Source organism: Tachysurus vachellii, chromosome 20 (assembly GCF_030014155.1).
Source record: "Tachysurus vachellii isolate PV-2020 chromosome 20, HZAU_Pvac_v1, whole genome shotgun sequence".
In the NCBI taxonomy this organism is placed as follows: Eukaryota; Metazoa; Chordata; class Actinopteri; order Siluriformes; family Bagridae; genus Tachysurus; species Tachysurus vachellii.
Window position 1 is genome coordinate 20612911 of NC_083479.1, and position 25565 is coordinate 20638475.

General features: G+C 40.3%; 1 protein-coding gene across 1 annotated transcript; it reads right to left on the bottom strand.

The window, feature by feature from the left end:
- Window positions 1-6964: 6964 nt before the first annotated feature.
- On the bottom strand, window positions 6965-24096 carry LOC132863734 (chondroitin sulfate proteoglycan 4-like). Its single transcript, XM_060896696.1, has 11 exons — window positions 24032-24096; window positions 23951-23978; window positions 21479-21649; window positions 16307-19792; window positions 14811-15275; window positions 14076-14252; window positions 11087-11285; window positions 10859-10990; window positions 10459-10640; window positions 9791-9968; window positions 6965-9187 (listed from the first exon to the last, which is right to left on the bottom strand). The coding sequence occupies exons 1-11, from the start codon at window positions 24094-24096 to the stop codon at window positions 7089-7091; spliced, it is 7182 nt and encodes a 2393-aa protein (XP_060752679.1). The 3' UTR covers window positions 6965-7088.
- Window positions 24097-25565: the final 1469 nt, after the last annotated feature.

Here is a 25565-nt window from a genome sequence, read left to right on the forward strand (position 1 = left end):
TTTAGTGTTCAATAAATCTAAATTCAGATTTAAAGATTTAATTAAGGTTGAATAACATCAAAAATAATTAAAAACTACAAATAATAATAATGTTGATTTTTTTTTTTTTTTTTAAGATTTTGGTTATATAAGAAGTTGGTTATAAAAAGATTTTTTTAGTGGATATTCAGATCGTATTGTATGTGCACATGAGTACAGTGTTTAAAGCCTTTTTTTTAATTCAGTAACTTTTATGATCTAAACCACATTTGGTTTCCGTTAAGCAGAAACCAAAAGACTAAAGCGTGCATTTACACTCTGAACTGTTTTTTAACCCGTCAGAGAAACGCAGGACTCATCAGCATGAAATCTGCCTCCTAATCTGTTTCCTGTGTCTTTATCTTTACATCTTTACATCTTTACATCTTTTCTCATCCTGCTTTTGGCTTGTGGACAATATGTTTTTTTCTAACAGTTGGAATTTCTGCCTTAGTTCAATTCCCATCTTATTTCCTGAGTCATTTTTAAATACAGTTCTGTATTTATGAATCTCAGATGTGTTTTAGTGTTTCTTTAATGTGCTGAGCTCACGTTTCCCTGCTATAGAGCTTTCTGCTGTCATGCAGTGTGAATAGTTGGGCTGCGTCTGGATTAGATTAAGGACCGAGAGAGAGAGAGAGAGAGAGAGAGAGAGACTGAGAGAAAGACTGAGAGAAAGAGAGAGACTGAGAGAAAGAGAGAGAGACTGAGAGAAAGAGAGACTGAGAGAAAGAGATAGAGAGACTGAGAGAAAGAGAGAGAGACTGAGAGAAAGAGAGAGACTGAGAGAAAGAGATAGAGAGACTGAGAGAAAGAGAGAGAGACTGAGAGAAAGAGAGAGAGACTGAGAGAAAGAGAGAGACTGAGAGAAAGAGATAGAGAGACTGAGAGAAAGAGAGAGAGAGACTGAGAGAGAGAGAGAGAGACTGAGAAAAAGAGAGAGAAAGAGAGAGAGACTGGGCGAAAGAGAGAGAGAGAGACTGAGCGAAAGAGAGAGAGTGACTGAGCGAAAGAGAGAGACTGAGAGAGAGAGAGAGAGAGAGAGACTGAGCAAAAGAGAGAGAGAGGGAAAGAGAGAGACTGAGAGAAAGAGAGACAGAGAGAAAGAGAGAGTAACTCGAGTGAAGTGTGACCTAGAAATAAAAACCCTGTGGACTCAAATTGTGTTATCTAGAGGACATTCCAGACGAGGCAGGGAGGCAGGGGTTGAGGTTCCAGCTCAGTTTACCACAGCGTTTATTATTTATAAGATTAATATAAGATTAAGGACGAGATTCTTTTCAGTGTTTGTGCCAGAAGTTTTTGCTCAGATTGTGATGCTGAAATCCCGACATGCTCTGAATTAACACTGTAGAAAAGAAAAACTCTGTTTTCTGTGACCTTTTATTTGTTTTTGGACTTTAACTGAGATTCCTGAAAGATTAATGATCGCTAGATCGGACTGTTTTGCTGATTAGACCTGCAGATGTGAACATCTGAAAAGAAAAATAAAATCAGAATGAATTCAGCTGTAAAAGGACACTGAATGACGTGAGCGGTGTGATGACATATCACTATCACCATAATTACCACACAATAACACACAAGTGCTGCGTTTAAAAATTGTTTTCTAAATTTTACATTTTTTACGTAGTTTTTAAAAAGTCTACAATGATAAATTAATGACAGAATTCGCATTTGATTAACGGAATAAAGGAATTCCCATTCGATCACTTTCGAAAATTCAGCCGATGTCGAATAGAGTTCATAATTGTTATTTAAAAAACACATTTAAAATGTTATAAAAATTCTGATACCTCAGAAATTGATATCTTATGACGTCATTATATCACCAAGATCACATCACTAACATTTCAGTTACATGCGGTTCCCCTACAGTTGGTCCATAACAGTTGCTAAGACCCGCCTTCTGTCTGGAGAGGTGACAATTTGACTGATAGGGTGTACAACCAATCACAAGCCGTTGTGTGATTACAGTGTAATGTTAGTCGTAGGGAATGTTCCGGATGGTTTAGTGTTATTTCCAAAGTCTCTGTGCTTTACAGCATCTGTGTAAAAGAAAGAAAGGCTACATGCTAGCTAGAAAAATGATTTCTTCACTAATGACAATCAACCTCATTGTTTCCTGGTTTCATAGTGACAGAGATCTCAAAACTAATAACAACTATAAGGCCACGCTCACACTGCAGGTAAAAGTGGCCCAAACTCAAGTGACCAGGTCAGACTTCTTCAGGAGTAGTGTGAACACTCAAATCTTGCCCAGATCTGATTTTTTCAAATCAGATTCAGACCACTTCCATATGTGGTCCTGAATCAGACCCAAATGGCCGCAGTGTGAACAACTGAGGCGGATTTGATGCGACTTTTACGTCAATCTACATCGACATTCGTCACAATTATGCGCCGGCGAGTTCTCACACAAACGTGACTACGCCTACAAAATGGATCAAATAATCAAAAGTTGCCATCGACATCCGAAAATTTTCTAAACACTGCGTCTCTGTGCTGCCATTACACAAACATTTAGAAAGAAAAGCGAACATACTTACTTCCTCCATAACCTCGCCAACTTTAGCGCGACGGCGTGCTGCGTGTGACGTCATTGTTATTGTTCGTTTGCACATGCGGGTCAGTTCGAAACAGCAAACAGTTCACACTGGTATCTGATATAGGTCACATTTTAAAAGGTAATGTGAACAGACAAACAAAAAAATCAGATCTGAGCAAAATATCCGAATTGAGCATTAAGACTTGCAGTGTGAACGCGGCGTAACAGGACCGTAAATGGGAGGTTCATTTATTACACAAGAAAGGCTTCCAATGTGGTTGTAAAACTCTGAAGCATTCTGGAACCACACACATTCTAAAGCAATGCAGCTCAAGTATTCTAAAGCACTGTGACAACTTGAATTGTATGACTAGAACTACTCGACAACAGTCCAGAATTACTTAACATTTAAGAACCGTATGACATTATTCGAGAACAAATCAGTAACATTCAACGACAACGTGACTTTGCTCTAGAACTTCTCAACAACGTCCTAGACCTGTTCAAGAACAAAATATCAGGTTGCACTAGTACTTTTGAGAACATTCTAACATTGTTTTGAGAACACTGAACGTTGACAACTGCTCGACAACATTCTGAAACTACACAACATTGTCGAACTGATAAAAAAAATGTTCTAGAGCTGTGTAACAGCATTCTGCATAGAACTACTCAGCAACGTTAAATTAACCGTGTCCGAGCTACCAAGTAAAAAAATATCTAGAAACACAAGGAAAAAAAATATAGAATTCTAGAACCACAAAAAGAAAATATGTTGCAATAGTACTTTTGAGAATAAATGTGCTCGACAACATGGAACTGCTTGAAAACGTTCTGATGCTAAACAACATTCTCAATTTGCTAAAAAAAAAAAATTATAGAAATGTGCAACGGCATTCTAGAGCTCATTCTAGAGCTACTCAGCAACTTGAATTAACTGTGTAACAACAATCTAGAGCTTTAAAAAGACATTACAGTACATTTAGATTATAGAAGTGCACATTCTGGAACAATAAAATGAACTATGGACAATGTTCTCAATTTATGGGACATCGTTTCAGAACTGCTCGGCATTAAGGAACTGCATAGCAACAATGTGACGACATTCCTGAACAACATTCTGGAGCTATGTGACACCACTCTAAGCCTATGCGAAAACTCCATGCAAGAACACACACAGTTCTTCAAAGACTCGTGCAGTGACTCTGAGTGAGAACAGACGTGTCAGGAAAGGAGGCCCGTCTCCGTTGCCATGCCGACCATGAGAGAGCCGCTGAGCTCCTCTACACACTGCAGCTGAATTATTTATTAGAGCTAATGTTTCCTTTTCTTTCTGCACAGATACACACCAACAGGTTGTCACTCGAGCGGGACAGAACTCAGCACCACCCCTCTCATCTTCAGAGTAGAAAAAAATCGTGTAATTTTGGTGTGGTGGGATAAATGAAGTTCATTGGATTCGTGACCTTTCTCCAGTACAGAACTGTTGCACTGTCTTCATTTGCATACTGAAATACGATTGGCTGTTTGGAGTTACGTGGTATAGAATGCATACTAAAATAGAAAGCATTTAATCATGAAAAACATGTTGTAAAGTGACTCCTGATGTTTCATACTTTGGTTATTTCATGAAATATCAAACTCACTGATATATTTAGACACTCGTACACATTGATGTTCCTATTAGGTACAAAAGAAGCCTCAGAACTTGCCTTCATGTGGACCGAGGTGTGGTTCACAAAACAGATTCAAAGATGCAACTCATAACTCATGAATGCACCAAATATCTGCATGCACATTTGGGTGTGGAGGTCTCTGGTCATCAATTCCAAACATCAGACAAGCATGAATAAGAGCCATGGAAACACCCAAAACATGTGAAAAAACTTTCAGAGCCAGCGATTCCAAAAGCTTTCTCACAAAGCTGTCTCAGAAATGTTTAGTTCACGAGGAATTTATAAACTGCTGCTGAATGAGCAAAACTTATCTGTGCTTCTCTGTGCTCCGGGGTCACATGATCATTCAGCGCTATTGAATTCTCAACACTGATTGGTCACTGTTCTATAACAGCAGCTCTAACACCTCTTTTGCCCATTATTCAAAACACAGGTTCATTCTAACACATTTCTGTTTCCATAGTAACAGCCGAGTTTACAAGGCCTTGTGAGTTGTAAATCTTAATTTAAGATAAATAATAAACAGAAAAACAAACAAAGATGTTTTTTGTAACATTTATGGAAGGAGTCTCCAGTGTCAGCCCAGTTAACAGTCACAGGAAGTCTTCAGGACAGGACTTTCTGGTTTCTGTTATAACAAGCTAATTCATTTTCGTTTGTACTATATAAGCTACAAGCTACTGTTGCTAAGGTAATGCTCTTAAGGCTAGCTTATATCCATCAGTTTGATCTACATCACAGTTGCCTTAAGTGACACTGTATAACACTGCAGTTCATTTTGTACATAAACACTGAATTAACATTATTTCATTCATTCATTCATCTTCTACCGCTTATCTGAACTACCTCGGGTCACGGGGAGTCTGTGCCTATCTCAGGCGTCATCGGGCATCAAGGCAGGATACACCCTGGACGGAGTGCCAACCCATCGCAGGGCACACACACACACTCTCATTCACTCACGCAATCACACACTACGGACAATTTTCCAGAGATGCCAATCAACCTACCATGCATGTCTTTGGACCCGGGGAGGAAACCGGAGTACCCGGAGGAAACCCCCAAGGCACGGGGAGAACATGCAAACTAAACACACACAAGGCGGAGGCGGGAATCGAACCCACAACCCTGGAGGTGTGAGGCGAACGTGCTAACCACTAAGTCACCGTGACCCCCCTAACATTATTTCTCACATACAAATTTTACTTTGAAAGTTTTCCTTGATTTCTGTCTATTTTTATAGATAACATCACAGTCAGACAGTATCACAGACAAGTACATAAATTGTTTGCACAAAGTTAAATTGGTTGATTTAAGTTTCCCTTACGTGTTAGCTAAATTAACCTCTAACACTAAGGAAACCCACACAAACAACACAAGGCAATATGTTCAATGAGTCACAATGAGCAATATAAATCTAGATGGTTACAAATCCAGTGTAATCACGAAAATACATGTTATATTGATCAAACGTAAAAAATAACCACAGGTGAAAAATACGGAATCTGTACTGTCCTCTACCTATTAAACATTCTATTTCTAACATTATAATATTTTCATGACATGCTCCTACATCACAATAAAATTTATCTACATAAAGCTTAAAAAAGCTCTCTGGGTATAATTATTGCACAACATTTGGTGAATATTGCTTGGGTAATACTTTCACACAAGTTATGGGAGGTTACGAGTGTAGAGTAACTCTATGTTTGACACTACAAATTGTAAGTATACTTGAGCCCCAGTTACAATGGTATGTAGTTGGCTGCACTAAATTGCCTCTAGGTGGACAAGCAATTCCTGCCTTGCCTCAATATTCTATAAAGGGTATATAGACGTTGCAAGATGCCAAGATGGAACCAGAATAAAGAGAGTAATGATGCTGCTTCTCTCCCCTAAACATGGTGAATTGGCTACAAAAATTGGAACTGGGTATCCTCAAGCATTACCAGGAAGTGGTAACTAATGAAAAAAATCATGGTCTGAAACATGCTGTCTGATAATGTGGTCTCATATTTTATCAAACCCTGTTCTGATATTGTCTCAGGGTTGGTGTACCGGTAAGGAACTGCAGAGTTTTTACAAAGGTTACACAGGAGGACACTGAAGCCCCTTTTCCACCAAAAAGAAGCGGGTGCTGGTTCAGAGCTAGTCCTGGTGCTGGTTCAAAGTTGGTTCCACTGGTGAACCTTCTAAGAACCGGTTTGCCTTTCCATCGGTTAGAGAGCATCACAGAGCCGAGTATGACGTCACTGTATACGTGTCACGTGTTCCAGCAACGTTAGCGCAGCAGCGACAAACACAAACACAACAATGGTGGATGTTGCTTTACTGTTAATGCTCATGGCTTTGTGAACCTACATTAACACCCAAACGTGGCGAATCCAACGTGTGCGTGCAGCTCCATGTAATCTGTATAAACGGAGGTTGTAATGGAGAAAGTACATAACGTTATTTTATCATTAACACAGAAAAAAGTTAGCCTGAGTGTAAAAGTGTATTAAACATTAGTATACTTAAGGTACATTATCTAACAGTAGCCCCGCCCACAGCCCCGCCCACAGCCCCTAAGCGGTTCTTAAGTCTAGACCAGCAACGTTTTGGTGCTACTTAAGAACTTTTCCTGGTTCAGAGCCGGTGCTTTGGCAGTCGAAACAGAAAGAACTGGTTCTAAACTAGGCTCTGGCTCCGAACCAGCACTCAAACTGCCTCGGTGGAAAAGGGGCATGACAGAGAGTTCACTCCATGGGATTATTCCCACCTCCCCATAACTACTCTAAATTGTCACTACTTGGACTGGCATCCCATCCCATGTGCCAGATGATTCTATGGTCAAAGACAATGTTTCAAACCCAGTACTGATTTTGTCTCAGAGTTGGTGTACCAGGAGAGGACTGCGGTGTTCCCTCAGGATCCATAGGATTCCATGGACAGACAAGCATTTCAGAGTCAGGGAGTGCAATTGCTGGTACCAAGGCCCCATTGTGCACTACCTCTAATACAGGGCTTCTAGGACACCTTGGCATAAGTGGAGTCACTACAACAGAAGGAACAGTTAGACTTCTCTCAGGCTGTCCCAGATAAGGGCTTGGAGACGCAATGTCCTCAATAGAGTTCTCTGGCAGGTCTTGGATCATAGAAGGCTGAGCCAGTTTCTCTTGCCTGTGCCTGAAAACCAGGATTAAAACAACTAGGATGACGATAAGAAACAGGCAGGCCAGGAACGGTAGAATAATAAGCAGAGGATCAGATGCAGGTCTTGGAAAAGTCTCTACCCTGAACGGTGTGTTCCTGTGAGGACCATTGTGTCTTCCTGATGTGGACTTGGGTGCATTAAGAACTGTGCCTTTTCCTCGTGTGTGGTTTCCTGAACGGTTTCTTGTCTTGGTCTTTGGAGGTACCCAGAGTGGCCTTTTGGTTGGGTGTGTGTGCGATGGCTCATTCATGTGTAAAACAACATTGCTTGTTCTGTTAAAAGCAGGATGTATGGTTGGATGCCCTGGAGCTGCTGAAACTACATGTTTTCCTGTCACTGGATCATAGGGTACGACCATGAAAACGAACTCTCCTCTAGCAGGCTGAACATTTGCCGCTTTCAAAATAAAAACAAAGGAGTCTTCAAGTACATATGCGGTTTTATGCTCGACAGCTGTTGTGTTGCCATATACAGTTAGAGAGTTAAGGTGCTCCTGAATGGCAATTCTGCCTTGTTCAACATCCCTAAAGGTAAAGGATTCTATAGACTCTGATGCACCGCCGAGGTTCACCGTTACCTTTACGAGCTTCCCATATTTTGGAGGAACAATAATTTCAAAGACCGGGTCACTGCCACTGATGGAAGCCAGCTCTGTGGCATCTAAAACATCCTTTCTTAATTTAACAGGAATACCATCAGGGATACGTACTTGTTTTCCAAGGAAAATCAGCGGCTTCACCGTGATATTGAACACCTTATTGGTCAGGTTGCTTTCAGAGGTAACAACAGTGAACTCGAAGCTGTCTTGTGAGGAGGATAAGTCCGTCATTTGATACGAAACCTTCCCGAACAGAAGTTCCTCCTGGTCAAAGTGTGTGATCTGGTCTTCCTTAATCACAAGCATGCCATGATTTGGTGGTGTCGTAATGAAATACTTTATGGTTGTGTTTTTCTTGTTGGTCACTGCAGCCAAGTGCTGAAGTGTCAAGATTCCTGTAGTCTGCCCTTGCACCAGAGTCAATCCTGTATTATTTACAATGTTGACTGTGACATTATGAACTTCAAGGTTGAACAGCTTATAGAGTGGACGATGGAAGCCATCTGTTACACTGAAGTAGAATATTCCTGAGGAGGGATGCCCTTCTTGAACAAAGTGCACCCTTCCCTCATTCACATCAGCCTGGGTAAACGTAACAGCTGATTCATTTAGGCTACCTTCCAGAGCCAGGAAGCCGTTGTTCGGCTTGCTGATCACAGTGTAGTGGATGTCTTCAGGCAAAGTGTCCAGATCTTCCACATGAAGGTTTTCAGGACCCAGAGTTACAGTGTCTCCTTTGACCACCAAGAGACTCGGGGCTTGAGTTTTAAGTAAGGGAGGCAGATCATTCACAGGTGTTACAGTGATATTAAAAGTCTCTGAGACCATAAGGTCCTTCGCAGTGGTTGGCTGAAGAGGTTTCCCTATAAGATTTAACCACACATCAAAACTGAAACTGTCAAAGGTAGTCTCCGAGTCATCGTGCACATATGTGATTCCATATTTGTTGAGGATGAACTGGGAGAAATCAGGTTTCTCATGGGACAGGTTACGTTCTCCTACAACGATCGTCCCGAAGCGTGGCAGCGTGTTGACTCGGTACCAGATTTCATAGGAGTCCCGTTCTTCTTCCGGTAGCTTCCCAAAAAGATTTGAAGCATCCAGCTTCGACTTATCGATCATAATCCGACTGCCTTCCACCACTACAGCACCTGATATGCGGAATACATACAAATAAACATGTATGTATTATATTGTGAAATTAAATACATTAAAGTGAACAAAATGAACGTTTATTATATTCAGTGTGATTAAAGGTCATATAATTTGCTCACTTAAATTGTAGGTTCTAACTATAACTAAGGAGAAACCATTCGCTTTACATTTAAGGCTACTGTTTGTTTTATTCTTTGTGACCTGATCCTGATTGCATTGATTATATCATCTTTCTCTGTGTTCCTTTGTTTATTACTCAGCATTGTGTTCCACTCACGTCTATGCTACACGCCTGATATTTTATTTCTATGTCAGGCGTCTGCCGTTAATCATGCTTATGGATAAATATTGATTTGCATTGTTCCTTTGTGTGCGCTTACTTCCTAATTAACACTATGCACTCAGATGACACTAGTCCAGACTTTTGACCCTACAGCCTGGATATTTTCACTTTGAAAAACATCTCAGATAATAACATAGCTCAATATTTGTTACTTTTTCTAACTTTCTATCTTGAAAAAGGTTAATTTTCTTAGCGCTTGACTCTACGCAAGTGCCAGCTAGTTAGCTAATGCTATGCTAACCAGACACAAAAATACCTGTGTTGGCACGAAGGACACTCCTGTGCTCTGGACTTGTGTTATCATAGGAGATGTTTATGTTAAAAATGTGAGGTGGAAAGAAAGCAGGAGGAGAAGATGCAGAAAAGATGAAGGAGTCTGTTGCTGTCCATGCTATTGGTTCAGTGTGTTCATACGTCACCAAACCAGCCTTTAACTGCAAAACAAGAACAAAGAACGCTATTAATTATTAATTGGTAACTGAATGAAAATCAGTGCTTAATGATCATGCTAATATTAGGCAGCTTACCAAACCTAACAATTTCGTTACAGACCAAATGTTTTATTTATTCAGAGTTATATTTACTTTTGAGAAATATTTAAGAAGTCAGAAAACTTGAGATACAGCTTTTGTTGTGCTGACGCTGACTCCTTTAAAACACGTTAAAGTAACATCTCTTTATACTATTGATTTTACTTTTGCAGCTGGGCTACTGTCTGAAAAAATTAATCAACACAAATTGTTAATTATTGTTCAAGAAATATAGTCAATTCTGTTCATTAGAAAATTTCATAAGCATGTGCAGACTATAATAAGTCTACAGGAGCGGGCAGGTTAAATTATCCCATTATAGAACCAGTATCTTGCATCAAATTAAATTCCATTTAATTATATTTCCTAATTAAGAATAGAATTTCAACCACACCATGTTGTGAGTGAATATAGATATCGGCGCTGTCTCTGTGGAATTGTCGTCTTGGGTCCTGATCAGCCTGCCCAGTCTCGGAGGCGAGGTGACGGAATATACGACGCTGCGATTCTCGTGAACATCATCATAGTCATTAGTGGAAATGAACAAATCTTCAACAGAAATGACTTTTGAGGAACCTGAAACAAAATAAAATTAATAATAATAATAATAACAATAGCCATTTATTAAATTATATATATATATATATATATATATATATATATATATATATATATATATATATATATATATATAATGTATATATATGTATCTACAAGCACTATAATGGGACAATAGTGAAAGTCAGAATAAACACAAATGATAAAATGTTCAACATTTTTCCAGTAAAAATAACCTGGAAACACTTTGAGTTCACGGTTCCTCTCCAGGCTGAGTGTCAGAGATCGAGCAGCGATGCTGAAAATTTGTCTTGGTGCAAAATTGACTCCATCATTCACCTGGAAATGAAATCCACCAAACATGGGGCCTATGGAGGAGAAAAAAGTGTGTCCAAATTTAAGGACAAAGTTAAAGTGTGATTAATGATAATTACTAAAGATAAACTTGTCAGCTTTCTTCTCACCGCTGTGCATGAACACCAGCTGCCGATGGTGGATGTGAGCCTGGGTAAAGTTCAGGATCGGCCTGGAGGGGGCACTCTTCAGGGCGAGGTGTCCATTACTAGGAGGAGTGACAATAAACTCCAGGCTCTCAGGGGCAGAGTCGTGGTCAGTAGCACTGAGGTCATCACTGGTGATTTCTGTGACCGAGTCGACCCAAACCTGCAGGGGCAAAAAAGTCATTTTATCAACATAAGTGCTATATTTTATAAGTTTGTTTTTCTGGGCATTTTCATAACTATTTCTTGTTAATTAGCACTCCTTTCACTTGCTGTCTATCAGATTATATCCATTTGTCTAACTAGATTTGTCTAACAGCTGCTTATGGTTTTATTCATGCAATATAACAGCTAAACTAATGATATCCAACATGCTAGCACTTGGATACTGTTTGTTCCGTTAGCTAGCCTGCTGGAAAATAGTTAGCTTAATGTTAGCTAAAGAATACGCCTACTGTTATAATGACACAATATAATAATTAGATTTAAAAACTCCATATTTTTTTAAGTTTAAATAGAAAGGAAATTAATAAATATAATACCAAAAATAAATAAATAAATAAACAAATCAAATCAATTTAAGTTGAATTAATAATTAAATTACATTAGCTTACCCAGCTTATGAAGAGCTCAGTTGTAGCTTTGTCTGAAATTCTTAATATAATATAAGATAATTCTTTGTATAAACTTTCATATTAACAAGTAGAAAATGTCTACATTTATGTGATATTTAAAATTAAATCTGGATAATTTAGTACGTATGACTTTTAAACTGAGTTCAGTTTTAAAGCCTTAAATGCACTTTCATTTCCTTTTAAAAATTCATTTGGATTTATTAAATACATCTTAGGTCCAAATTCTAGCAACAGAAATGCCAGAAAAAAAGGAAACGTTTTTGCGCCTCCTGGTGGAGACACAAAGTATTTAAATTCTGAAAAGTCAGCCATTTTTGTCTAGATCTCACTCACTCACTCACTCATTTTCTACCGCTTATCCGAACTACCTCGGGTCACGGGGAGCCTGTGCCTATCTCAGGCGTCATCGGGCATCAAGGCAGGATACACCCTGGACGGAGTGCCAACCCATCACAGAGCACACACACACACACACTCTCATTCACTCACGCAATCACACACAACGGACAATTTTCCAGAGATGCCAATCAACCTACCATGCATGTCTTTGGACCGGGGGAGGAAACCGGAGTACCCGGAGGAAACCCCCGAGGCACGGGGAGAACATGCAAACTCCACACACACAAGGTGGAGGCGGGATTGTCTATATCTAACATTTTCTATTATTATATAATTGATAATCTGGACAAATGCTTCAGAGAGATGAATCTAAATGTTATTAAAGAACACAAATAAATTATTTAATGTAGATTTTAAATTATTTATAGGATGGTATTATGGATCATGTCCATATGATCATATGGATAATAAGATCTCCTACTGAGGGTACAACAACCTCTGTCTACAATGTGTATGACAGACAGACAGACAGACAGACAGACAGACAGAGACAGGCAGGCAAACAAACAGGCAGTCAGAGAGGTTGGCAGACAGGCAGGCAGACAGACAGACAAAGAGGGAGAGAGGCAAACAGACAGACAGACAGGGAGAGAGACAGACAGACAGGCAGTCGGAGAGAGACAGACAGACAGGCAGACAGACAGACAAAGAGGGAGAGAGGTAAACAGACAGACAGACAGAGAGAGACAGGCAGACAGACAGACAGACAAAGAGGGAGAGAGGTAAACAGACAGACAGACAGAGAGAGACAGGCAGACAGACAGACAGACAAAGAGGGAGAGAGGCAAACAGACAGACAGACAGGGAGAGAGACAGACAGACAGGCAGACAGACAGACAGACAAAGAGGGAGAGAGGTAAACAGACAGACAGACAGGGAGAGAGACAGGCAGACAAGTAGACAAACAGACAGACAGTTGGAGAGACAGGCAGGCTAACAAACAGGCAGTCAGAGAGGTTTGCAGACAGACGGACAGACAAAGAGGGAGAGAGAGACAAACAGACAGACAGACAGACAGGCAGGCAGGCAGACAAACAGACAGACAGGTGGAGAGACAGGCAGTCAGGCAGACAGAGTGACAGACAGAGAGACAGACAGATAGACAGAATCTGGTCTGGTCCCATTACAATCAAACTCAGTGAATCCTCATCTGAAAAGGGATAAAGTGTGGAATGTAAAGAATTTAGACAGATAATATGACCAAATCCCTTCACTCTGCATCATTCACACGACAGACTACAGCCAGCGCTGTGCAAAAGTATTCACCCCTTAAACTTTTCCACATTCTGTTAGTCACAACCTGGAAGTGAAATGAACTTAACCCAGATTTTTAACCAATTAATCTACACAATAAATCGAACATTCGAAGGCACAAAAGTTAACAAAACAAAAAAGTGCACATGGGTCGCTTGCATAAGAATTCAATCCCCTGATCATTACTCAGCAAGGCCTTTTGAGATATCTTAGATCTCTATCAGCTTTACACATTTGGGTCTTGATATTTTTTTTGTTTTGCTCCCTGATCTTCATGGTGGTGTACAGTACGTTTAGGGAATGTTCTCTAGCAGAGATCATGTGACAATTTAATGGCACGCAGTCTGAATCCATTCAACTAATTATGTGACCAAATCATTCTACAAAATTTACAGATTTTTTTTTCCACAATATTATGACCTAGGTTGTGTAGATGGCCAAAAAAATTCCATTAAAATCAAATCAATTTCAGTTCAACACATGATAAAGGATCAAGGGAATGAATACTTATGCAAAACACTTTAAATATGCTAGTGGAACATGCCGTTACAATTCAATCAGCTGTGAAAATGATGGAACATCATAAATAAAAGCAGTATATACAACGTTATACATGTTGCTCATTGGTCTGTCAGTGTGTCACTGGGTCCTGATGCTTGTCTCACCCTCAGGATCCTGTTGGCTTTTATAACCGGGGGCTCGTCATTTACAGGCGTGACGTTCACGTGTATAACATGAGGCACGCTCTGCTTACGGACTTCCGTGTCATTGGCGACCAGCGTGAAATTATCCGCCGTCGTCTCGCCGCCATCATGGACATACGAAATGAACTCGTGTTCAACCTGCACAGTAACATGAATAACTTTATTGATTATATACAGTACTGAAAGAACTGGTTTTGATTTAAATAAAATGTTATACATAAAATTTATGTTTACTATCACACAGGATTTTTAGTATACAATTATATGTCTATGTAAGCCATTAAATTCAAAACCTTTACATACCTTTTTAATTGTTAACCGCAAAGCTAACGCACAAGTTTACAAAATACTAGTTATATGTGTACGTTAATGCTGAATATTCTGTTTAATATTGAAAATAATTCACATAAAATAATTAAGATTATTTCTTTAAATGTATAAATATATCAATCAAAACAAGAGGAAGAGAGGAAACGTGACTGGGGCAAATAGAAATATAATTATAAGTACATAGACAGTTTGAAATGCATGAATTAATAAAGGAATAAATGAGTGAATGAATGCATCGGTTCATCGAACATTTTATTAATTCAGTAATTCGTTCCTGCTTTCATGTATAGATTCATAAATCCACCACATACGCAACTGTTATCTAAAAGCTGATTAATTCCTATTCTTTTAAACTTAGAAGCTGACCTGCACTCTGGTGAAAGACGGGATTGGAACCCCAGGGATCCTGGAGTGCTCTATACGGCCATGATGTGGACCCTCGATCACATGGTACTGGACATGACGTTCTGTAAAGTGTCGGCCCGTGACCTTGATAACGTCCTGAGTTAGAGCTTTAGAAGATCCCTCTTTCAAGGTTATATTTGACACTTGGAGTGGAAGGAAGAAAGGAATGATTTCCACAAACACCACCAGATCGCTAACTGTTACAATCCCGTTAGTGACGTCGAGTGTGAAAGAATCGCCGGTGTGTCCGTGTTTCTCCTGGACGTACTCGATGTGCCCGGCGTTAATGTCCCACTGTGAGAACTTTCCGACGGTCCCGTTGTGACGGTTCTCACCGTCTGCATGAGAACGTCTCAAGAAGCCGTGCGATGGAGGTGTTTTCACAGTGTATGTGATCTCATCCGGTGTGTTACCCTCATGAACTACCTGGAGTAAAAGACATCCATAAAAATGACTAAACACATCCCAAAAAAGCTACCAGTTGTTCCAAAAATAACCCAATTAAATATTTCCTCTAGGTTATTTGCTAAATTCTGGACCAGAGCTAAATTTTATCTTCTGCATACTTTTTTAAAAGGACACTTCAAAATTTCTCATGCTGTTACCTAACGTAGGTTATGTAATGTATAATAACTGCACTTTTTATGTAAGAAAACATACAGTACTATAAATACTAGCTATTAGGTAATAAGGCAAATAAATGCCTTTATGAATAAAATACTCCCGCGCTCTGGATGTCACAAGGCATGCGTGTGGTAGCCAGAAAGGTGCCGTCGTGTTACTGGAGGAGGTGAGCTCACGTATCCTCCGGAGCTCCGTGGAAGCCCTCGAGAGCTCTCCCTCTGCCCAGGGACGGTGCACACATGCCGGGCAAAGCTCCATGGCCAGCGCCGCCGTGTGGATGTATGGAAAAAAAATCATTTTTGGGGGGCACGGTGGCTTAGTGGTTAGCACGTTCGTGTATCCTGCCTTGATGCCCGATGACGCCTGAGATAGGCACAGGCTCCCCGTGACCCGAGGTAGTTCAGATAAGCGGTAGAAGATGAATGAATGAATGAATGAATGAATGAATGAATAAAATAAAATAATCAACAATGGGGAGGTGTGAAGCACCAAAAGTTATTATATTCCTATAACAGAACTTTCTTAAATGTTTTATTCCTTAGATTTTATTCTTCTATACTTACAATCACTGTAGCCAAACAACTTTTAATCCCTTATGTTATAGCAGGTAACAAATGCTCATCTCCTCTTTTATCCTTTCTTGAACTGTTAGAATATGACCATCAGATTAGAGATGCTAAACAAAGCAATACATTTTGTTAACTCCCTTATTCTTCATGATATCAGTTATTTTTACACACCAGAACACGAGCAAAAGTGTTCACAATTGATCATGATTATTATCTATAATGATTTCAGCTTATCTATAGGATTATTATCTGTGTGATACAAACCTCGAGCTCCTTTTTGTGAATTTTAACAGGTTTTCCTTCTTCCACCACTAAACAGTGCTTGTGGATGATTTGCGGCGGTTTCTGATGGCTCTCGAGGTACATCTTCACTGCCACAGTCACATCCAAGCGCAGCCCATTTACCATTGCTGTCAGGCTAAAAGAATCCATAAGGTTTCTGCTGTCGTCATGGCGATAAACTACATGACCCGCCTTCAAGTCGTACTGTGTAAAAGCATCAGCTTCGATGCCTTCGCAGAGGAGAATCCCATGACTCGGAGGATGAAATATCTCAAAAAGGACATCCTCGTCGCTACGGACGTCGGTGTTGGTAGCAATGCTGAAGTTGACTGACTGTAAAATTACTTCCTGTCCCTTTTGAACTAAAAGTCCAGTGTTGTTGGCTACCTTTAAATACGGATCCTGGGCACTTACCTCCAGCAGCGTTGATGTATAATGCTTCCCGTCTGAGACGAAAAGTACAAAGCGTCCAAAGCTCATGCCACTGTGGACAAACAGCACTCTCTTTTCCTCCAGATCTCTTTGATGGAACTGATAAAGCTTGTGCGAGGTATCGTTTACCAACACTAGTTGTCCCACCGAGATTCCTCGTCTGGTATAAAGAAGCTGTCTGTCATCGTAGTCTGAATCAGGGTCATGGTAACAGAGATCCTCTAACGTCAGGAGCCTCTGACCATCCCGTGTGACGTGAAAGACTTTATCTACAACGCGAACAGGTTTCTGATCGTTCACTAACTGGATGGAGATGTTGAAAATGCCTTCGAAGTCCTTCTGAGACGATGCCGAAGCACAAAACGTAAATGCATCGCGTGTTGTTTCGCTATCATCATGAACGTACATGATGCACTCCTCCAGAATGTCCTGATTTGTAAACTCCATGATAACGCTGCTGGAGTTATTGACCCGAATTAATTTCCCATGTCGAGGTCTGCTTTTGAGGGTGTAACGTACAACGCCGGAGCTGAAAGTCTCTGAGAAAAGACTGTCTTTGGTTATTATCTTACTCTCCCCTTCTAAGAGGGAAAGTCCATGATTTCTCATAACTACACTGTGAACATCAGCTTTGATGCTGATCCTAAAGTCATGTCTACCAGAATAAGAGTATTCTGAAAACACCTGAAAGCTGAACATGTCCCTCAGGTCTTTGTTTGGCTTTTCAAAAAGCTTGTATTGCACTTTTTGGTCAGTAATGTTCATTTGGCTAAAAGTAGAGTTCTTTTTTAGGGTCTTGTCATTGAACAGCAAAATACCTCTCCTTGGTAAAGTCAACAAGCGGACGTGAATTTCATTATCGGAGAGTTTCACATTTTTCGAGACTATTCTAAATTCCTGCGGCTTCAACGTGACTTTACGATCATCTTTCACTTCCATTTTACTCCTGGTGACTTTGTAAAGAATCCATCGGACCCTTATCTGAACGAGAACCTCGTCTGTAGACACAGAGCCTAGGCTGATTTTGCATTTGAAGAGATCAGATAAGTTCTTCGGCTGGGGACCGTGAAAGGTGCTAAGATACCTGAGTCTTTCCTTTTCTAGAAGTTTCTGTGTAAAGGTGCTAACCTGCCTCCACTCACCGCTAGAATGTAGCTTTTGTAGCTCACCATAGACAGGCGGGTCTAGGACATCATACCGGATATCCATAGGTTGCTTGGCCACGTTCACTTGCACAGCTAAATGTTTACCACCAATGGGAGAAGCTCCACCCTGGATCACATCCACGCCAGTGTTATTTACAACTTTGTACTCCAGGGTGACGGCCATAATTCTCAGCACGACCGTATTACTCACTTTTTCACCATCACTCACTCTAATGGCCATTCTAGAGTTCTTGATGCCTTTGTGTACAAAATTAACCTTCCCCTGTTCTAGGTCTGTGTATGAGAACGAGGTCACGGGTTTTCCTGGATTATCTGCAAGTTCCAGGAATCCAGCAACTGCAATCAGGTTACCGAGTAGACAGAATACCAGTTCTGTGTAGTTACTATCAGGATCAGTAGCTCTTAGCATGTCCACACTCAAATGACGCTTGGAGTTCTCTAGGAGAATAAATAGATTTCCTTCTGGGAGGCTGAGTTCTGGGGCATCATTAATAGGCATGACTGTGATGTTAAACCTGTACAAGTGGCTCCCCTTCAGATAAACTGGCACCTCTTTATTGGTGCTGGTGGTGAAAACAGAAAACATGAAGAAGTCCTGACAATCCTCTGAGCCTCCGTGAACATACATTATCCGACCCTGCCACAGATCCAGAATACTAAAAGTATTTTCATGTTGATCAGGATCAACATCAAGCCTCAGCTCACCGTGGACCGGCTGTTCCTCCATGCGGAACATGATCTGAGATTGCCTGATCCCAAGCTTGTGGAATTCCAGGTTCAACTTGATGTGCTTTGACTCCAGTGGCGCTCGTCCACCCTCAAGGACCTCCAGATCTTCGAGAAGTAAAAAGGTCTGAGCCTTCGTCTTGTCAAATTGAGAAGTCTCTTGTTGAAGAGTCTCTGGATTGTCCGTGTTGATGGGTTTGACGTGCTTCACAGGTTCACAACCGACAGAAACGTCTTTGGTCACCAAAGCATTGGCCAGACCCATGTTCTGTCCATTGACTCTAATACTTCTCAGACAGCCTTTAATTGAGCCTCCACTGATGTGCTTTGATACTACCGAGAGCAAACCATTTCTACGTACTTCTGAAATTGTGCTTGCATCTACCCCACCCAAGAAAAGTGGTCCATTCATCTGGAGAGACCTGGATTTGGCTGCAAAGCTGGAATTCAAGATCTCCTCGCCAATGGTTAACTGAAGAGCCCGAGAACCTACATACAGCCTCACTAAGTGCCAATTTTCTTCACTCAAATCTGTTATTGAGCTTAAAGCTGTCTTACTACCATCTATTCTAACAACAGCAACAAGGCGCTTGTGTCGTATCTCCAAAGCCACATAGTCCCCCTTCCCCGCAGAGCTGTACAAGAGAAGCCCATCATCAGCTAAGCTGTAAATCTCACACTCGAACATGCCTTCCTGTGGAACCTCCCACGCTGGCAGAGACAAGTACGCTTTAGAGCTGAAGAAACTGACTGAGTCATTTACAGAAGCTGAAAACTCTGAGCTGCAGCCCAAAGACACCTCATGGACCATTTTATATCCAGAGTAAGGCCTCAAGGAGGAAAGCAGATTATGTTCATTAAACAGCACTTCATCCAAACAGCCGCGGAAGCCCATGTGAGATATATCATTGAAAAGGTAGAGCTTATGCGAATTCTCAAGACCGCCGACATACAGTCCGTCCCGAACGCTGAGCTCGAGGTCAGGCCCGGGCATCCTCAGACTGCTCTGTGAGCTTCTGTCGACAGTCAAAGTGACATTGTGGTCATTGTGTTGGAGATCTATGGAGTGCCAGGTAAGGTCATTCAGGAGAGACTCTTTCTCTGAACGAAGGGTGTGTTCCCCAGATCCAAGTTCAATCTGCACCTGCATTTGATAAAAACACAGCTGTGAGATGATAAGCTGGTCAAGCTGGTCTTAGTAACATAATCAGCTGTAGCCATGAATTACATTCGAGAGGAAATAATATCTAAATAAGGCTCCCAGTGACCTGAGAATGGTTCGGATAAGCGGTAGAAAATGAATGAATGAATGAATGAATGAATAATATCTACACGTGATCTATACACACGTGATGGAACCTCTCTGTTCTTCATTGGAATTAATGAACTTCTTGGAAACCAGGCATTATTTTGGCTCTGACATGCTAATGCTAATGCTAATGGTAATGCTGTATTAGTTGATCTGCTCTACCAAGCCTTTTTCGATAGTGTTTCTGTTCATGACCTGTTCTGTTTTCTGCTTTTCTCACTTTTGGTTTGTGTTTTTCTGCCATGCTGACAGTCTTCCTGGTTGTTTGGTTTTTTGCCTGTTTCACACACACACATACAAACAAAACATACACACACACTACACACACACACATCTACACACACATACACACACAAAACATACACACACACATCTACACACACACATCTACACACACATACACACACAAAACATACACACACACACTACTGTACATACACACACATACATACACACATACACACACACTACATAGACACACACACTACATTCCCACACACACTCTCACACGCACACGCACACACACACTACATGTTTCACTCACCTCACTCATGACTAAGGATTTGGATTGTTTATTGTGTGTTTCCTAATAAACTCTGCATATGGATTCCGCTTTCACTTCCTCTATTGAATTATTACAGCTGAATGTATGACGTGTTAATCACCTATGAATAAACGTCACAAAATACACAAACCCGACCCCTAGCTGTTCTTCACGCTGTGTCGCATTTTCTAAAATTTCTTTTTACATCTGTTAAAATCAACAGACAATATAGTCACTCTGCTAGCCATCTCTGCTCGGCAAAAACAAGCAAGGACTTGCTTTAAAATGACATCAACCAGAATTCAGTCTACCAGTCGACTTTTCCGCAGGATCTCCTCCTGGGGCTCTGGAGACTAATCCAGGGTTTTTAAGACATTCATATCAGAATGGGGGGGCACGGTGTCTTAGTGGTTAGCACGTTCGCCTCACACCTCCAGGGTTGGGGGTTCGATTCCCACCTCCACCTTGTGTGTGTGGAGTTTGCATGTTCTCCCCGTGCCTCGGGGGTTTCCTCCGGGTACTCCGGTTTCCTCCCCCGGTCCAAAGACATGCATGGTAGGTTGATTGGCATCTCTGAAAAATTGTCTGTAGTGTGTGAGTGAATGAGAGTGTGTGTGTGCCCTGCGATGGGTTGGCACTCCGTACAGGGTGTATCCTGCCTTGATGCCCGATGACGCCTGAGATAGGCACAGGCTCCCCGTGACCCGAGGTAGTTCAGATAAGCAGTAGAAGATGAGTGAGTGAGTGAATGATATCAGAATGGTGTTCACCTTAGTTTAGGAAAGGAAATAAACTGTCCCTGGATAAACTCTTTTAGATAGAAAAATTTCCAAGTAATGTAGAATCTCTTCCCAGTATTGTGAACCTTAAACACATCTATTTAATCTGCTTTTACTAGCACTAGCATCTTACGAAAAAGCTGTTGTGTTGTAATTTTTTTGCGAAACCGATATATACGAGTTTTTTAAACCGTGCACCTGAATTCGTCCTGCCTGTAGAGCCACCCAGAGATAATCTGTCTCCCCTGCAGCCAGGAAGAGCAGCCCGTCTGTGCTGGAGGTCCGGAATCGCACGTAGAGAGAGTTTCTACTGGACGACTCCGTGGTTTTCAGCTGCACAAATCCATTCCCATAAAAAGAGGCTGCAAAGTGAGGAGATTTACAGTAAGCAGAACGTTTGTAGGTCATTGTGTTGAGTTTTATTTTATACCACAGCGCAGCTGAATTCTGGATTCTGATTGGTCAGAATTGACCAGCTGTTGATTCATTTTCTATAACAGCTGCTCTGACGTTTCTATTAATTCACTTAGAGAATAAAAGTTTACGGAACGGCGATGGAACAGTCAGAAATAAAGCTGTAAAGTTTTGCGACATCATCAGGACTGAAGAGTTCACAGGGATTTTTTTTTTTACAGTCAACATCAAGAGCTGCTATAATGTAAGTAAGAACAGGAACTTTCACGGACGTTCCACGACATTACGAACAGACAAAAGTGACTCATTTACAGTGACTCCTCTTCATCACATCACACTCGCCATCGACTCATTTCCTCTAAACGCTGAGGTTTATCCCTTTCATTTCTGTATGTGCAACTCGTTCATTATCTGATTCGCACTCAAGTGTTTGACCTTTGAGACATTCAATATCGATATAAAAAAAACACAGAGAAAACAAGGTCATTTGATTTGAAGGTAACTGTAGGTTCATTCTTTCTGGCTGCCTCACAATCCTTCTCACATGGTACCTGGGGTCATGAAATTCCTGTGACAATGAAAAATATGATTTACAGAATACTAATGGTTTGGAATTAAATATTTATTGGTTGCGATATAGTATACATTAACACACACACACACACACACACGTGCACACACACACACACACACTGATCCCCTGCAGCATATTACACAGACTAATTGGTGTGACTGCTGCTAACATTATCAGAATTCAATTAATGCCTGTTAATGCACTGAGTGTCTTTTAAAAGCACAATAGCAGACTGTCAGTGTTTCTAGAGCAACGTGTCGATCAGGATTATACTTTATCTGTGGAAGAGGATAATACGGGGATTAGCTGTGTGAATGAACATGCTGCTTCAGATTGTACAGTGTTACAGAGATGCTCTACAAACAAACAAACAAACAAACAAACTGTAAGAAGTTTAACGTTTATGGAAGGAGTCTCCAGTGTCAGGGGGAAAGGTAAAACTTTCCCACAACTTTAGCACAGATAAGTTTAAGATCTCTGGTGTAATCTGAAACCATACATACATAAATAAATAAAAAGTTTTGGTGTAAGTGCAATAAACACTTTATAGTAAAATAATCTACTTCAGGATAAATGATAGAATTGCATTGATAAAAATTGTAAAAGCTGCACATGTGAATTTAAATGCTTCAAAATTGTAAACAAAATATTTTGTTGTTATTATCAACTAATTATATTTCTAATTAGATTCATAACTGATCATTGATATTATTATTATAGATAAATAGATAATTGCTAATCAAATGAATTATAATTAAATATAAAATAGTTATTATAAAATGACCATGAAATACAATAAGTAAATAAAGTGTTTGAAGTCAACACAGTGACCTGAGGACCAGAGCTTCACTTAACAAACGGATAGAGAAGAGAGGAATAATGAACATGGGGAGAGAAAAGAGGGAATGTGGAATATAAAGGAATAGAGAACATAAAGGAATTGAGAGGAGGGAATGATGGAAGGATGTAGAGATGGAGAGATGTAGAGATGGAATGATGGAATGATGTAGAGGTGGAGAGATTGAGAGATGGACAGATGGAGAGTTGTAGAGATGGAATGATGTAGCGATGGAGAGATGTAGAGATAGAATGATGGAGAGATGGACAGATGGAGAGATGGAGAGATGGAGAGATGGACAGATGTAGAGATGGAATGATGTAGAGATGGAGAGATGTAGAGATAAAATGATGGAGCGATGGACAGATGGAAAGATGTAGAGATGGAATGATGGAGAGATGGAGAGATGGAGAGATTTACAGATGGAGAGATGGAGCAATGGACAGATGGAGAGATGGACAGATGGAAAGATGGAAAGATGTAGAGATGTAGAGATGGAGCGATAGACAGAGGGAAAGATGGGGAGATGTAGAGATGGAGAGATGGAGAGATTTACAGATGGAGAGATGGAGCAATGGACAGATGGAAAGATGGAGAGATGGAGAGATGGAGCGATAGACAGATGGACAGATGGAGAGATGGAGAGATGGAGAGATTTACAGATGGAGAGATGGAGCAATGGACAGATGGAGAGATGGACAGATGGAAAGATGGAGAGATGGAGAGATATTAAGTCTTAGTAAATGACTCACCTCCGTTAACAGTTCCGTTTATTGTCACAAAAAGTAAAGCTAACTTCCCCAGCAGGTTCCTGTCACTCAGGACACACTGCCACATCTTTCATAGTCTGTAAACTCGTTTCTGTTAAGTATCTTCTTGATAAAAATAAGAATAATAAGGAGTTTTTTCCCGGCGGTAAACAGACATCCTCAGCTTCAGCCTCAGCACTAAGACTACGTCAGAGAAAATACCTGCGTGACGTAAGCGCATTATGCAAATAGGCCCCGCCCACATCATTATACTGTCATGATGAATTATATAATTATGAAACTGATCCGTCCATTTTTTATCTGAGTTAATACTCTGAATGTAATCCGTAGAATAAACGTGTAACACCTTTTAATTATTTGTTGAAATTTAAAAGATGTTATAAATTGGATATAAAATAGCATTAGAATGATCCACAGTTCTATTATAGCTCTTATATTCCTTTTATAAACATGAATTAATGTGTAATCATGTTTCCTGTGGTGTAATAAGGAAATGACCACGTGCTCTCAATGTTTATTTCCCCGATAGAAATAATTCTTTTTATACTTCGGTGTGCAGTTTCCAGAAGAAGCCACATGGGGGTGCTGTTACATAAGCAACTTTTTTATTGATAACTTATCTTCAACATCCTGAGATCAGAACACTGAATAACACACACACACACACACACACACACACACACACACACACACACATACACACACAAAACATACACACACACTACATACACACACACACAGGCACACACACAAATATCATCATTATAAACTCACAACACACACACACACACATACACACACACACACACACACACACACAAAACATACACACACACACACACACACACACACACAAAACATACACACACACACACACACACACACACACACACATAGACATACTCACACACACACATACACACACACTACATACACACACACACACAGGCACACACACAAATATCATCATTATAAACTCACAACACACACACACACACACACACACATAGACATACTCACACACACACATACACACACACTACATACACACACACAGGCACACACACAAATATCATCATTATAAACTCACAACACACACACACACACACATACACTCACACACACAGACACACACACACACTACATACACACACACTACATACACACACTACACACACACACTACATATCTTTTTTTCTACAAAAAACGGTACAAGACAATAACAAATGGGAAATGTACATAATTTGCTTCTTTGGCAAGTTTCCACCATGATGCAGAATGATTTTATAGTGACTTTTGGGTTAATATGGCAAAAAAAAAAAACAAGAAAAAATAACCAAAACAAAAAAACTGTTTAGGGAAACAAAAATATCTGTTTGTGGGACAGAAAACGGAAAACTATCTGAAAGCAATATTTTTCTATTTTAGTTTTTCCGAATTATTTCGTCTCAGTAAACTTTTGCTCCTTCATGAAAAAATATCTAAAGTTCTTCAAACAAAATGTAAACACAACATCCTGCCGCTAGGGGGCGAAGTCTGGCTGTCATATTTATAAAGTTAGTATTTGCCTCATAATGGTGTGTTAGCAATTAAATCCACACATTACAGGAATGAATAACACAAATATGTTAGGAATGTGTTAGTATTTTTCTGTAATGTTTTAAAGAATGACACAAAATAGTTTTTAAT

What these genes read in the sequence shown, in the direction of transcription:
- LOC132863734 (XM_060896696.1), bottom strand. Translation starts at nt 24,096, where the DNA reads ATGCGCTTACGTCACGCAGGTATTTTCTCTGACGTAGTCTTAGTGCTG. An exon ending in TTCACAAAAAGGAGCTCGAG is followed by an intron (nt 15,276 to 16,306) that starts GTTTGTATCACA and finishes CTTTTACTCCAG; the next exon opens with GTAGTTCATGAGGGTAACAC. An exon ending in CTATATTCACTCACAACATG is followed by an intron (nt 9,969 to 10,458) that starts GTGTGGTTGAAA and finishes CTTGTTTTGCAG; the next exon opens with TTAAAGGCTGGTTTGGTGAC.